At 54.0% G+C, this 16,332-nt stretch overlaps 1 protein-coding gene across 1 annotated transcript in view; it reads left to right on the top strand.

Annotated features, from left to right (window-relative positions):
• SORCS2 (sortilin related VPS10 domain containing receptor 2) overlaps positions 1-16,332 on the top strand; it is a 474,224-nt gene that overhangs the window by 373,788 nt on the left and 84,104 nt on the right. The window contains exon 4 of the mRNA XM_073804818.1: positions 10,669-10,833. Coding sequence (XP_073660919.1) covers positions 10,669-10,833 — 165 coding nt within the window. The remainder of the gene's footprint in view (positions 1-10,668; positions 10,834-16,332) is intronic.

Here is a 16,332-nt window from a genome sequence, read left to right as displayed (position 1 = left end):
GCTCCAGGACGGAGGGGAAGACCGCCCACCTAAGCCCTGACGTCAGTCTGCTGAGCTCCTAGGACGTTTCCAAGAGGCGTCCGTGGATGGGCGTACCACGGGGGACACGGGGCTCCCCTTCCTGTTTCAATATATTTTGCAAGGCTCTTTCAGGACCCGTGTTTTGAACAAATGGAGGCCTCTCCTGCCCTGATTTCTAGTTCACCAAGGGATCGTATTCATATTTTCGTCGGCAATGAAGTGCGCTTTAACTCACGACGTGCCTCTGTTGGTTGAGGAGGCACTGGAGGGACTTAGCCAAGCTCCTGGCCCTTGAGCTGAGAAGTCTCAAGACCTTTGGCAGGACGGAGCCCCCAAAATGTTCGGAAGACGCAGTGGCTGACGTGAAGGCCTGCCGCCGGGGGGTATGAGGAAGGGAAGCGGGATCAACTTGTATTCGGTAAAATGGTTCTGGATACATCACCAGTGGGAGCTTGATCGGAACACTCGAGGCCACTGGAGTGGGGAGGGGTTTAAGGCAGACACGTGGAGGCTGACGCAGTTGATGGGAGGCTGGGGGTGGAGGCCAGGGGGCGCTGCTGACGTCAGGAGCCCAGGAACCTCGGGAAACCACCGCCAGCGATGTCAGCTGCCCGCTGCAGCCGAGTGGGTAGTCCAGGGTATGCCGGAGACACCTTCGGCCGTGCGCCTGCCGCAGACGCTGCTGGGGGCCTATGGCTTCCTCGTCTTACTGGCTGTCAGGTGAAGGCCGCCCACTGGGGAGGCCGGGAATGTGGTCTCCGCGCGTCCAGCTCCTGGGCTCAGGGGTGGCTGGGCAGGGCTGAGATGGCCTGAGTATCAGCACAGACAGAATGCCTTCCCTTATACGTTAAACTTTTGTGCAAAATGAGACGTAAATACGTTCCATCCACAGCGATCAGGAGATGATGTCAGAGCACCTACTCTGTGCCACCTGAGGGCTTGGGACTCAGCAATGGGCAAGACGCGTGTGTTCCCTGACGGCGGGGTGTGTGTGGGACCTGGCCGGGAAGAAAGTGGACACGAGAATGTGCAAGGAGAGGGCGGGGAGTTAGCGTTTCGCGGGGACAGAGTTTCTGTTTGGGAGGATGGAAAAGCTCTGGAGACGGAACGTGGTGACGATGGTACAACCGTGTAAAAGATGCAAATGTCACTGAACTGTCTGCTCGACAGAGTGATTAACATAGTAAATTTCACATTCTGTATATTTGCCACAACTTACAAAATAATGCAGATGGATGTTTCTGGAAAGTGTTAATAATTGCTTTTAAGACAGTCAAAGGGCACCCTGGTGTCAGGACCTATTTAGACCATGGGATCTCAGGAACAGCCGAGTTAGAAGGTGGTCTTGGAGCTGAATGAAGAAGGAAGCGGCCCCGAAGCCTCTGGAAAGGGCCCCCCTGGAGCCAGACCGTGGAACGGGAACAGTCTGAGGCCAGGCTGGCAGGAGCGAAGTGACAGAGGGATGGCAGGTGTGAAGCAAAGCCCATCAGGGCCAGTCATGTGGGACCGAGGGCCCAGGGGGACAAGCAGGGAGATCTGTGCGTGCTGGCAGCCCCAGGTGAGACTGCAGGAGGAGGGGATGGGGCAGTGGCAGACGGAATCTCCCTGCCCACCCGTTGGCCCTCAGAAGATCCCCCCCTCCAGCTGCCCCTCCACACTCTCTGTGGGGTTCCTTCTGGTCCCCAGCCCAGGTCAGTTCTTTTCTCACTTTACGCAGCCCCTAGGGGGACTCATCCACTCCCAGGACCATGAGTCACATGTCTGTGCACCTACCCCGAACACCTACCCCAGTGCGGATTTCTCTGCAGAGCTCACCCCATATCCCAACCTCCCGAGCCCCTCCCTCCACCTGCGTGACCCTCGGGAGGCTCAGCTCCAGCGTGAGGCTCAAACTGGCCTCCTCTTCGTCTCCCCTAAGCCGGCTCTCCCTCCTGTGTCCTCATCTCCATCCACGGTACCTCCCTCCCCACACTTGCCCGAGCTGACAACCTAGGTGTGTTCTCCTTATTTCTCCGTCTCTTTCCTCCTCACCAAACCTGCTGAACTCTGACAATGAAATGTCATGGACACCGGCCCTCTCCTCTCCAAGACCTCTGCCCCAGTCCAGGTCACCAGGTTCTCTCATCTGGGTGAGCCCCGTGGCCTCCAAATCAGTCTCTGGCCTGCCCCCTCCAGGCCTCATTGCAGTCAGAGGGAGAGAGCCAGGGCTTCCAGGCCAAGGGAGTGTGAGGGCGCAGCAGACATCTGGGGACTTGGAAGCAGGCCGGGGTGGCTGGCCCCGGGCCGTGTGGAGGTCAGGTCAGCAGGGTGAGGTCATGGGAGGGGGGCGTGAACGCCAGACTCAGGAGCAGGGGCAGGAGAGGCCCTGAGGTGTTTCAAGCAGGGACACGATACCGCACGCTTGCGTGCACGTCTATCCCCGTTATCTGTAAGGTCTTCAAGAATAGACCTTTCTGGTTTAAGGAAGCACAAAAGTAGTGAAGAGCCCTTCTGTTTCCGCAGCAGTTTCGCATGCTGTGCCTAATTTGGAACCTCTACCCAGAGAGAGGATTGCCTCCAGTTTCAAGGTGAGGAGGGTGACTCGCCCAAGGTCACTGAGCAAAGCCGCATCTCCGTCAGACTCATATCCTGTGGCTTCTCCTCTGCTTATGGCTACTCAGACCGGAAACCATCGCAGGGAGTGATTTTCTCCTAAAGCTCTGGGTAGCTGATCTGCGTTTGTGCTGAGTAGCCCAGCGAGATGCATTCATCCGCAAGAATGAAGCAGCGGGTAGGAGAGTTATTTTTGCTCATCGTGACTCACACCGGCGTGTCTAAGACGCGCTGCGCAGATTCTAATTTGAGCCCCGGGGGTGGGTGCTGCTGCCTTTGTTTGTCTCCACTGTCTGCCTCTCCTGGCGTCAAAGCCAAGTTTTCTGTGTCCCCAGCTGGGCACATCTGTCTGGCAAGGAAGAGACCGGGCGATTGGGTTTCAAATAGAAAGGTAATTCCAGATGACACCCATCCCCAGGGGTGGGGAGGGAACCCTTTTAGGGCTCGCCTTGGTAAAGAGAAGATTAAAAGCAAATCCTCTCCTCGATAAAGAGTCTGAATAGAAAGCGGAGATCCGTGGCGCATTCAGCCCGAGCCCTGGCGGAGGTGAGAAGTAGTCTCTGGGCGCTGTTTGCTTTCCTTTTTTAACTCGGAGGTTCCACAGCTATGATTTGCCTGAGCTTTGCTGCGAGGCAGACTGGCACGTTGGCACCGCCTTTTGGAGGAGATGGGTCAGAAGCCCAGCAGGGGACCAGGGAAGGTGACTTGGCACCTGGTTCGTGCAGGCAGGTCCAAGCAGGAGGCCAGGTGCACGTGATCCGGGCACGCAGGGAGGGTCAGGCCCGTGTTGAAGGGTCCCGTTAGGGCGTCCAGGGTGCCAGGTTCAGGCAGGTCTCCCGACCTGGCCAAGAGGGAGACAGGAGGCCCACGTGGGCATCTCACGCAGTCTTCCCGCCGGAGCGTGCAGCTCACCTTCGGGGAAACTTTCCAGACGGCCTCTCCTCTCCTCCAGTCCCGCCTGGGGGAGGGGCCTCCCTTCTCGGGGTCCCCTGTCCCAGGGCACTGCTCACACCGGTAAATGACTTCCCTTGTCTGCTATGAGCTCCTCCGGGGCAAGGATCCTGTGAGGTTCATCTCCCAGCTGCGTGAGTCAGTGAATGGTCTTAAAGAATAGGATGGTGGACCAAGGAGAGGCAGCAAAGATGAAGGGGACGAGAAAGGCACTCCCCCCGCTGCCCCCCGCCCTCCTCTGCCCCTTCATGTGGTCAGAAATCATCCCCCAAACTCGGGACGGACCTGCAGACGTCTGGAAGCCATGCCTAACAGTCTTGGGGATGGGAGTGGGGGGAATCTGTCTGGACCCTCCCAGGTCTGTTGCATCAGGATCCCCGTGTTGTTGCTACATTCCGGGCCGAGGCAGTCACATCACTGGCCATGACATGATGCCGATGAGGGACACAGGGAAGAGCTGGGTGTGAACCCACAAGGGCTGTCTGGCCTCAGCTTCCCCATCTGAGAAATGGGGATGGTTGCACCTACTTAGCAGGTGTGCTGTGAGTATTGAGCGCAGGAAGCGATGCACTCCACCCCTCACCTGCCCCTGCCCGTCACCTCTACACTGCCTCAGAGCTGCCCTGCTAGTACTTCCTGCATCTCTCCAACCAGATGCTGGCAGGGCCCTGGGGCTGGCTGCCAGGCTTGGATGGGAAATAACAGAAGGGTTGTTAATTACCAGGCATCCGAGCCCCGGCCACTTTGCAGGCTTCCCACCCAGCACATCCCAGCTGAAAGAGCTAAGCCGATCTGTTTTTTTTTGTTTTTGTTTTTTTTTTGCGGTACGCCGGCCTCTCACTGCTGTGGCCTCTCCTGGAGGCATGTGGGATCTTCCCGGACCTGGGCATGAACCCGCGTCCCCTGCATCGGCAGGCGGACTCTCAACCACTGCACCACCAGGGAAGCCCTTTGTGGGTTTTGTTTTTGCCCCACTGCATGGCATGCAGGATCTTCGTTCCCTGACCAGGGATCAAACCCCTGCCCCCTGTAGTGGAAGCACAGAGTCTTAACCACCAGACCGCCAGGGGAGTCTGTTATATACTTTGTTTCCTTTAACTCTCAACTCGCTTCTGCCGTGGTAATTCCTATCTTCATTTTACAGAGCAAGACGTTGCAGCTCAGAGACGTGAAGTAATTTTCCTAAGGTTGCACAGCTCACAGGAGCAAAGGAGGGCTGAAGCCCAGCTCCATGGGCCTCCAGAGCCTGCACTGCTCCCGTCCAACCAGGCCTCTGCTGTGGGCTACGTGTTCCACGAGCAGCGCGGCCTGGACTCCCGGGGCCATCATGGGCACCCCCGTCCTGCAGGACACCATCAGCGTGGCTGAGAGCAGGGCCGGGAGGAGTAAAATCCCGAGAACAGGGCTCTAGTTCACAATGGTTATTACTTCGTCTCTTGGTGGGGAGCAGAGGCCAGGTCCACCGGCGTGCTCGGAGTTGCACAGCTAATGGACACAGGGCTGAACCCAGCAGGAGCTGCGGCTGAAAGCAGCTCCCCCGCGGACAAGGGGAGGGCGCTCAGAGCTCACCGGGGGCCATGAGAAAATGCAGACCCTGATCCCGCAGGTCCGGATGGGGCCAAGACACTGTGTTCCTAACAGGCGCCAGGGAGGCTGCTACTCCTGGTCCCAGAGTTTATTAACTGAGTGGCTTTGGAAAGAGCCCACTTTATGGGTGTGTGACCTAGGCCATCGCAGGAGGACCTGTGCTTGGTGTGATGCTCCACTGGCACCATCTTGAAATTCCTTTTGAACAAGGAGCCCCGCCTTTGCATTTGTCCTTGGCCTGGCAGATTAAACCCTGGAACTCATGCTTCAGGTGGGCTGGCCATTAGTCCAATGAATCTATCAAATATTTGTCTGCAACTGTGTTGCCTCTGATTTTGAGACACCCAGCCTCAAGGGCCCCCAGAACCTAGCTCGGGCGCCATATGTTTCCCCACAATAGTAAGCAGTGAAAATACACCATTTAAAGTAGTCCGGTTCCCAATTTGGGAGAGCAATCTGCCGGCCTCCTCTCTGCACGATGCTAATTGCTTTGTTTTCTTTGCTCCAATAATCCTTTCCTTGTCAGCACTTTTTCCTTCCCCCGTCTTTCCTGGCTTGTCCCACTCTGAGGCCAAAAATAGCCCACAACCACGGATTGCTGGGCCCCCGGCCAGAATCACTTCCTCAGGTTCTTTTTCCTTCCGCCTCAGTTGCCACCACGGGTAGGGCCTTGGCTGTAACTGGGGGCTTTCGTGGAGAGGTGACCCGGTACCTAGAGCCCTCATTCTGTGTGGGAAAACCAACACCCATTTCTTGGACCAGGTCCCGTGCTCCGGCCTGGATGGCAATGATGAGGACCTGGGCCCTGCCAGGCTGCACAGCCTCCCCACCTGGAGGGAAAGGCAGGCTCTCCGAGGGTTCCCTGCGGAGAACCCTAGGAATGTTGGGCTGGAGCAAATGAATGTACAAGATGCTGGGGGAAGGGGCAGAGGAGGCATGAGAAAAACTCTGTTGGAGGATGTGTATCACAGAAGGCTTCCTGGAGGAGGTGACCTTCTAAAGGTGCCTCTGTGGATGAGGAGGCGTTTGATAAGCAGATAAAAGGGGGAAGATGTCCCATCATAAAAACAGGCTAAACTCATGCTGGGGACACTGGCAAAGCAGGGACGCCAAAAATAAATGAGAAACATTCAGTTTTGTTGAAGTTGCCCAGAATTCAGGGCTCAGAAAATTTCAAAGAAACCATTTTCATCATCACACTTGGATTTTGTGACGCTCTGAGATTTTAAAATCCGATTCTGAATTACCAGTGGTGATGTTGGGGGTGTGTTGATCCTGCTGGGCATTCCAGCCACAGGGGACAAGACACACAAAGGTGGTCAGGATGTGAATGGTCTCAGCTAGGATGCCGCCTGTTTGCCTTTGGTTACGCTGTCCTCTCTGGCTGAAACACCCTCCCCTGGGTCTGGATCAATTTTCCATTCGTTCTTCAAGGCTCGTCTGGGTATCACCTCCTCCAGGAAGCCCTTCCTTTTGTTCTGCACCTGGATGGTATTTTCCCCCTGCTCTGCTCCCGTAAAGCCCTGTGCATACCTAAATCCTTGCTTGACCTTGCAGTTTTAGCAGCTGTGGAAGAATGAATGAATGCACGAACGAATGAGCCTTCATTGCTGTGTGAAGCTTGGAGTGGTGAACAGGAATAAGTGAATGAGATTACTTATGCCTTCTGCTCTCCAGGCTACTTAAATATCCCTAAGGATGTTTTCCTCCCAGAGGAGAAAAACAAACAAACAGTTCTCTTAGAGTCACAAACTGAGCTGGAATTGCTCATGCATGCATGCATGCATGCGTGCATTCCTTCGTGTATCCAGCAGGGCTTGGTTGACCTACAGCTTGGGGTCAGGCCTGTGCAGGCTGCTGGAGAAACCAAAAGATTCCCTACCTCTGAGATCAGGGGGCACAGTCTAGTGGGGGAGGTAAATAAGCAAATAGTTGTATTGTAAAAACATTGTGGAAAATGCATCACGAGCAGAGTGCTTTAATGAGCTTCCCTGGCCAGACGGCCCGGATGGAGCCGGGCGTGAGAGCTGCTGCCCTGGGGTGGGGCGCAGAGCCAGGCCGAGAGTGCCCAGTGGATACTGAATGAACCGTGCTGTATCCGGGAAAGATGTGGAAGGAGTCTTGGTGATTTATTTCATTTTTCCTGATTATCCAGGGAAGCCAGGTGCTGTGCAGAACATTTAGGAGTTGAAGGACGATGTCAAAGGAGACACAGGACCCCAAAAGACCTCCCAGTAGCCAGAGCTGGACCTATCTGGGCAGCAAAATAAGAAAATATTATTGGCTTCCCTGGTGGCGCAGTGGTTGGGAGTCCGCCTGCCGATGCAGGGGACCCGGGTTCGCGCCCCGGTCCGGGAGGATCCCGCGTGCCGCGGAGCGGCTGGGCCCGTGAGCCATGGCCAATGAGCCTGCGCTTCCGGAGCCTGTGCTCCGCAGCGGCGGGGGCCACAGCAGTGAGAGGACCGCGTACCGCAAAAAAAAAAAAAAAAAAAGAAAAAAGAAAATATTATTGAAATACAACTCAAAGCATAAACTAAATACTTGTGGGTTCATAGTGATATAAATACATGATTGAATAAGTAAATAAATGGGGGAGAAAAGACAAATCTCCCAGGCGGAAGAATTCCATATAATGTCTGTAGCTACTCCACCCTCCAGGAGGGCCGCCTGCCTCTCCCCTCCCCCGCCCCCAGGTGTGGGCTGCGCAAGATGACTTCCTCCCAAAGGGACAGGATGGAAGCAGGGAGGAATGGAGTAAAGTTACAGGGAGACGCCTGGCCACTGCCACCTGGCCAGCGAGGGCAGCATCGTCAGTGACAGGTCATGTCCACTGCACGTCCACTGCAATGAGGGAGGCACCCCTCCTTTTGCTCCTTTCCCCCCCAAAACTCAGAACCACGGCATCAGCACAAGAAAAATATCAAACAGACCCAAATGGGGAGGGTCTACTGCAAAACCGCCAGCCAGTCCTCAAAGCTGCCATGTCATTAACAGCAAAGAAAGCCTGAGAAACTGTCACCGCCCGGAAGAGCTGGAGGAGACATGACAACTAATGTCGTCACGTGGGAACCTGGAGCAGGGACAGAAAAAAACGTTGGTGGAAAAACGGGTGAAATGTAGCGTGTAGTTTAGATGAGACCAATGTATCGATGGTTGGGTCCTTAGTGGTGACGGATGTATGATCCTGACGTCAGCTGTTCATGAAAGAGGAAGCGGGGTGTGTGTCACGTGGGAACTCTCTGTGCTATCTTTGCAACTTTTCTGTAAATCTAAAACTATTCTAAACTAAAAAGTTTATTTAAAAATGTTTAAAAAGTCCTTCTAAACCCACCACTATTAACATCCCCCTGTGTTTCTTTCCATTCTCTTTTTAAAATGAAGATGTAATTGACATACGACATTATCTTAGTTTCAGGCATGCAACATAATAATTCGATGTTTGTCTTGTGAAATGATCACAATAAGTCCAGTTGACATCTGTCACCATAGTTACAGAATTATTTTTCTTCTGATGAGAACTTTTAAGATCTACTCTCATAGCCACTTTCAAATATGCAGTATAGGTTTATTGATTATACCCACCGTGCCGTACTTATTTATCTTATAACTGGACGTTTGTACCTTTTGATCCCCTTCACCCGTTTTGCCCACCCTCCTCCCCCCACCAGTCTGTTCCCTGTATCTATGAGCTTGGTTTTTTTTTTTCCTTTTTCCTTTTAGATTCCATACATAAGTGAGATCACACGGTACTTGCTTTCTCCTTCTGATTTATTTTACTTAGCATAACGTCCTTAACGTCCATCCATGTTGTCACAAATGCCAAGTTTCATTCTTTTTTATGGCAGAATAATCATCCTTCCATTCTTCTTTCTATGCATTTTCCACTGATAAAATTATACTTACCTTTATACACCTACCATTGACAAAATTATGATATACTTCCTTACAATTTTGTCAGTGTTAAATGTACAGAAATTAGACTCGCTTATAATTTTGTGCCCTGCTTTTTAAACGTCACGTGTGCATGAGCTCTCTTGTCACTAAACATTCTCTGTAAACATCTGTACACGCTCTCTGGCTCCCCTGACCATTCTCCCCCGCCCCATGTTTCCCGCATGTAAATCACACCATGAGGAACATCTCCGAGCACATCTTTGCAGGAATCAGGCTCCACGACCCGCCGTTTTCTGGGGACAGAAGGCTTTCGTGCTGGAGGAGATGAATGACCGCCCCTGGGGAACTCATTAGGTTTCCCTGGAAAGAAAGAACACACTGGGTTATCATTTGTTCACACGAGACAGGAGTTTTGTGCAGTTCCTTGATTGGTGCTCTCTGTGTTTAATTGTCTTCTAGAGCAGTGTCGGAGGTTGAGGAAGGCCATCCTGGGGGGGCATCTCATTGCCCCACGCCCTCCCGGGGAAAGCCACCCATTTTGTGGACAAGGAAACTGAGGCACAGAGGGTGTTTGGTCACAGAGACATGGATTTGAACTGGGTTATCTGGAGACGGAGTGTGTGCCCCCAGCCCCCTACTCCACCAGCACACATGGTTCATTCACTCATCCCCTCATTCCCTCATTCATTCATCTGACTGCTGGAGTGCCCAGGCCCTGCAGGGGTGGGCGGGGGAGGGGGTCAGTAGTGACCTCCACAGACATGGCCCCTGGCCCAACAGGGCCTCAGTCCCTGGCGAGGAGGCCGCTTCCATGAAATGGGGTGAACGTGTGATGGGCAAGTCCTGGGTCCCCAGCAGCCTTGTGGCAGGAGCTCAGCCCAGCCTGGGTTGAGGAAGGCCCACCCCAGGGTGGGGCTGTGGCCTATGCTGAGCATGGCCAGGGTGCAAGTGGAGGCTGGGAGGGAGGCCGGTCCAGGAAGGGCCTGGGGACCCTGACAGGGGGGTTGGTGTCTCCTTGGGGCTCCCAGGAGCCATGAAGTTTCTACAAGGCCCATGTGTAGGAGACCCCTGGCTTCCTGTGTGGGGAACGGACCTTCTGATGATGCTGGAGGTGGGAGTCGGGGCGCCAGCGCTAGAGGGTGAACCACGCGGCTCGCGGCCCCCCCACCCCGCGTGCTGGTGCCCCTGGCACTGTTGCAGCCCACCCGGCCGGTCGACCTTCTCTGGCACCAGGGCCACAGGAGCTCTCCGTGTCCCTCCGAGGGGCCCTGTCATTCCACCAAGTGACCGCAGGGCGAGGCAGCCTCCCAGATGGCCCCTGCCTCCTGGGTGTACTTGACAGTAAGCCCTCCCCACTGTAGAGCTGTCGGCCGGGCAGGTCAGTGTGCTGGGGCGGCCGTACCAAAGTACCACAGGTGAGGCTGCGAACCACAGGAATCTGTCGTCTCGGTTCTGGAGGCCGGAAATCCGAAGCCAGGTGTCGGCAGGGCTGGTCCCCTCTCGGGGCTGCGGGGAACCCATTCCAGGCCCCCTCCCGGCTTCTGGCAGCTCCAGCAGCCCTTGGCTTGTGGGCGCACCACCTGATCTCCACGGGGAGGCCTCACGCCCCGCTGTGTGTTTCAGATCATCCTCGTGAGCTCCGCTCTCAGCGACCGGGACCAGAGCCTCTTCCTTAGCACGGACGAGGGCGCCACCTTCCAGAAGCAGCTCATCCCCTTCTCCGTGGAAACGTTCATCTTCCACCCTCGGGTAGAGGACAAGGTGCTGGCCTACACCCGGGAGGGCAAGGTAAGCAGGCCTGGAGCCTTTCCGTCACGTGGGGCCCGGGACCCCCATCATCCCCTTCTCCCCTGGGCCGTGTGGTCGGACGCCACCAGGAGCTCGAGGCTTTGCAGGAGAACCGAGCGGGGGAGGTGAGCGGCGCACTTGGCACACATGGGCCCGAGAGCCGGTCGAGAGATACTGGGTGATCATGAGGACCCTTCCACTCTGTCCCCCTCTCTCTGCACTCCAGCCACAGGGCCTTCCTCTACTTCCAGAACATTCCACGCACCCTCCCACGCCAGGCCCTCCCCTCAGCCTGGAGGCCTCTTCCACCACCACCATGAGAGTGTATCGTCCTTCAGACCCCAGAGCAGCGTCCCCTCCTCTGAGGCGCAGAGCAGCAGGGCCCCAGGAACACAGGGCACGTTCACAGGGCGACAGAGGAGAGCGTAATGGGGGGCTCTCTCCAGGGCCAGCGTGGGTGGGCTAGGAGACACCCTGGGGCTGAGCGGGGAGCTTGCTGAGGGCCCGTGGAGGAGGGGCCCCCCTGGCTGTAGGAAAGGCCTGTGTCGGTTTCCTGCGGCCACTGCAAGAAATGACCACAATACAATAGAAATGTATTCTCTCACAGTTTCGGAGACCAAAGGCCCAAAATCAGCTTCGTGGGGCGAACGCCAAGGTGACTGTGGGCTCCCACTCCCTCTGGAGGCTCTGGGGGGGATCCCTCCCTTGCCTCTGCCAGTCTCTGGAATTCTGTGGCGTGTGGAGGGGTCACTCAGATCTTCTAAGGCAGCGTCTTCAACCCTTCCAGCTGCATCTTCACGTTGCCGCGCGCGTGTGTGACCCAGGATAATCTTCCCAACTAAACATCTTCACTGAATCACACCCGCAGAGTCTTTATTTTCCTCCATCTGGTCCCACGCACAGGTTCCAGGGCTTATGACGTGGATGTTTTGGGGGGGCCTTTTTCAGCCAACCACCTTGCCCAGTAGGAGGCCAGGTCCCCAGAGCCATAAGGAACGGGCAAGGAGGAGGCTGGTCCAGGAGAGGGTCGCTCCGCCCCTAGGAACTGCGGCTGGGCAGTCGGAGAACAGGAGTCACGGTACCCAGCTCTCTCCCCTCCCGCCCTCCGGTCTTCTGCTGGTGCCTCCCGTGGTCTGAGTCCCACCAGAAGCCAGAGAGAAGGAGCCTGTGGATGCCGTCTACACAGGGCAAGCCCCCAGGGTTGGACAAAGGTGGAGAAGGCAGAGCCGGGTCTGGGCTAGATGGAAGCTGTCCAGATCGGGCGCTTCCTCGGCAGCCCCCAGGCCTGCTTGGGACCCACGGTGCCACACTCTCCCGGATTCCAGTGCCTCTCTTTCCCAGGACGGTAATTACGTATTTGTGCCACTAGTTAATTATTGTCTGCGCCGAACACGCGCGCTTGGGGTCAGCTGTTTGAGGGGAGGGCTATGCCTGGTTTTTTTCACCATTTTACCTCAAGTACCTGGCTGAAAATATTGGATGGATGGATGGAAGGATGGTGGATGGATGTGTGGATGGATGGAAGGATGGTGGATGGATGGTGGATGGATGGAAGGATGGTGGATGGATGGTGGATGGATGGAAGGATGGTGGATGGATGGTGGATGGATGGAAGGATGGTGGATGGACGTGTGGATGGATGGATGGAAGGATGATGGATGGATGGATGCATGGGGGGATGGGTGGATGAATGGATGAATGAATGAATGAATGAATTTCTACCATCAGGGATCACCCAGGTCAGGGACCTCCACATGGAGGCTCCTGGCTGGCCTGAGCCGTGGCTGTCTACAGGACCTGGCCTCCTCGCTGGTCCTCAGTTTCGTGTATCTGCTTTGACCTGGAATACATCACACCCACTCACACATCACTGGCCAAAGCAAGTCTTGTGCCAAGGTCTGGTCCTTGCAAACCGACTGAATTTCAGGATGTCCCTTAAATCCCCTGCCTCACAGGCTGCCTCCGCTCTGGGTGCTTTCCTTTGGAGCAGCGTGTGTTCTGGGTATTAATCGTGCTACTAGCCTTCCATGTGTTTAGACTAAAGCACAGTCACAGAGACTTATTTTCCCACAGAGACTGACTGCATTCCAATTGCTCTTTAATTCACGGGGCCCTGAAACATTAATGGAGCTGAAATCTCAGTTATTTTCTTTGGGTCTTTTCTGTGACTGTGAGGAAAGGAAAAAGAGGGAAGAAAGGTTTCACTGTGGTTGTAAAAGGAATGAGGAATTTGAGGACATTAATAACAGTGACAGCAGGGCTGTTTTTTTAGGCATTATGGTTTCAGCAGGATGGTTGGTCGGACAACACTGGCTTTGACGCCAACAGACCTGGTGTGTTAGGCAGGCGTCTGCTGCTATAATGCTGAGTAACACACAGCCCCAAACTTCAGTGGCCACAACAACAAGCATTCTTTCTTATTCTTGCATCTGCGAGTCAGCGGGGGTCCTGCCGGGCTCGCTTGGGACTGACTAGACAGGCGTGCCTCCTGGCAGGTTTCAGGTCTCTCGCTCTGGAACCAGCGGTTACTTGCAGACATGCCGTTCTCATGATGGAGGGCAGAGGCTCCGAGGGGCAGAGGAAACCGCATGAGAACCTCCGTGTGTCCGCTTTGACCTGGAAAACATCACATCCTTTCCCGCTGGGCAAAACAAGTCAGATGCCAAACCCAGAGTCCACAGGCTGGACCTAAATGTCTCGCTCACAAGGACTTGCAGATTTTTACAAAAGCAAACACTCTCTTCTATTCCCTCCCCTTCCTTTTCCTCCCAGATGCCTACCCCTTCCTCTAGCAAAGACTGTCCTTCCGCCCCTCAGACTGCCCTGTCTCCCTACTTCTAGTTCCCTCCTTTACTGTGTCATTAGAATTTGGGGTGCTCTGAGGCTACCTTATTTGGAGCCTGGACGGCTTCCTTGGGTGAGAGCTGAATGCAGTGGGTTTTTTCTTTCAAGGTTCAGCAAATTGCATCAGGCTCCTGGGATCAAAAGGATGTGAGAGCTGGGCAATCCCTCCCCACGCCAGCTCGCTGGGGACCCCTGGCACGAAACTGACCAGCCTGTTCCCCTCTGCTCAGACCTCAGACCTGCTCACAGGCAGAGCCCGGGGCACTTAACCTCTAAAACATCAATAGACCCACTCATGTTTTATTCTGCTTCCCATCGAGAACTTCCTCTGCTTCCCAGCACTGTGAGAAATTGGCCTGAGCCTGAGACTGCCTTCCAGAAACTTAGTAGAGGAGACAAGACACCTTGGATGGCCAATCAGGGAAGCCTTCCTGGAGAAGGGGGGTTGAACAGGGGCTTAGAGAATGAGTCAGGATGTAAGTTTACTTTTTAATACAACTTCAGAACCACAAAGATGATCGCACAAGAAAAGAAAGAAAAATGAACCCCTGCAATCCTCCAGCCCAAATGAAGCCGCGTTTGCGTTTATATAGGCTGAAAAGGAGGAGGAGTGCTATCAAGGGGGTGGGGTGGGGCGGGCAAGAGCTCTCTTAAGAAGGGATGAGTCTTGGGCTTCCCTGGTGGCGCAGTGGTTAAGAATCCGCCTGCCAATGCAGGGGACACCGGTTCCAGCCCTGATCCGGGAAGATCCCACATGCCACGGAGCAACTAAGCCCGTGCGCCACAACTACTGAAGCCTGCACGCCTAGAGCCCGTGCTTGGCAGCAAGAGAAGCCACCGCGATGGGAAGCCCGCACAGCACAACCAAGAGTAGCCCCCGCTCGCCACAACTAGAGAAAACCTGTGCGCAGCAACGAAGACCCAAGGCAGCCAAAAGTACAATAAATGTTTAAGAATAGATAAATTAATTTAAAAATAACTTTTAAAAAAAGGGACGAGGAGAGGGTGCCGTCATCATGAGAACAGGTGTGTGCGCAGTGAGAACCTCACAGCTCAGAGTGTGTTCCTTTTTGCTCGGACTGTTGTGTTCGACAAGGCTCAGGGCAGGAAAGAGAACTCACTCTGGGTATTTTAAGCAGAAAAAGGATTTAGCGTGAGGCGTTGGGTGCTCTCTAAACTGTTGGGAGGGCTAGAGGTGCGGCTTCAGGCCAGACTCCCAAGGATCCTCCCAGAAGCCTGTGAAGCTGGACCAGCAGGGGAAGGTGGGGGATTGGGAGCTCCACTGGGGTCACCAAGGTCAAGAACATGCAGCTGAGGCCGGAGTCCAGGCATCTGAAATCACCACTGCTGCGGCCCACACTGCCTGGGAACGTCCACAAAGACAGATTTGTCCAGCTGCTGCCTCCACCACATCTGCCCCTCCACCCCACAGAGCTGGAAGACGGATTCCGACCACAAGCCCATGAACTTGCTGGCCAGGAAAACAGAGTTACTGTATGAGCCAGCAATCCCACTCCTGGGCGTATATCCAGAGAAAACTGTTATTCGAAAGATACATACACCCTCTATGTTCATAGCAGCACTATTCACAATAGCCAAGACATGGAAGCAACTTAAATGTCCATCGACAGATGAATGGATAAAGATGATGTGGTACATATATACAATAGGATGGAATATTACTCAGCCATAAAAAAGAATAAAAGAATGCCATTTGGGCTTCCCTGGTGGCGCAGTGGTTGAGAATCTGCCTGCTAATGCAGGGGACATGGGTTCAAGCCCTGGTCTGGGTAGATCCCACATGCCGTGGAGCAACTAGGCCCGTGAGCCACAACTACTGAGCCTGCGCGTCTGGAGCCTGTGCTCCGCAACAAGAGAGGCCGCGATAGTGAGAGGCCTGCGCAGCGCGATGAAGAGTGGCCCCCGCTTGCCACAACTAGAGAAAGCCCTTGCACGGAAACGAAGACCCAACACAGCCAAAAATATATAAATAAACAAATGTGGGGTTTAAAAAAAAAAAAAAGAATGCCATTTGCAGCAACATGCATGGACCTGGAGATTATCATACTAAGTGAAGTAAGTCAGACAGAGAAAGACATATACCATGTGGCATCACTTCTGTGTGGAATCTAAAAAAAAAATAGATACAAATAAACTTATTTACAAAACAGAAACAGAGCCACAGACATAGAAAACAAACCTATGGATATGTTAGGAGGCTGGGATTAACATATACACACTACTGTATATAAAATAGATAAACAATAAGGCCCTACTGTATGGCACAGGGAACTCTACTCGATATTTTGTAATAATATTTTGTAATCTATTCCTTTATAAGGGAAAAGAGTCTGAAAAAGAATATATATATACATATATACATATGCATATATATAAAACTGAATCACTGTGCTGTACACCTGAAACTAACACAACATTGTACGTCAACTGTACTTCAATATAATAAAATAAAATAAATGGCCCAAGGCAGCAGGGAACTGCCTCCATGGCCCCTTCCAAACCTCGCATGCGCGCATCTATCTGACCCAGAATTCTAGCTGCAAGGGAGTCTGAGCAATGTTGGATCTCAGCTTTTCAGCCTTTGCAGTATGCCCAGGTGCCCTACAGCAAGGGAAGGAAGGATGCTGAGTTCCA

Source organism: Tursiops truncatus, chromosome 5 (assembly GCF_011762595.2).
Source record: "Tursiops truncatus isolate mTurTru1 chromosome 5, mTurTru1.mat.Y, whole genome shotgun sequence".
In the NCBI taxonomy this organism is placed as follows: Eukaryota; Metazoa; Chordata; class Mammalia; order Artiodactyla; family Delphinidae; genus Tursiops; species Tursiops truncatus.
This window is presented reverse-complemented; position numbering and strand designations above follow the sequence as displayed.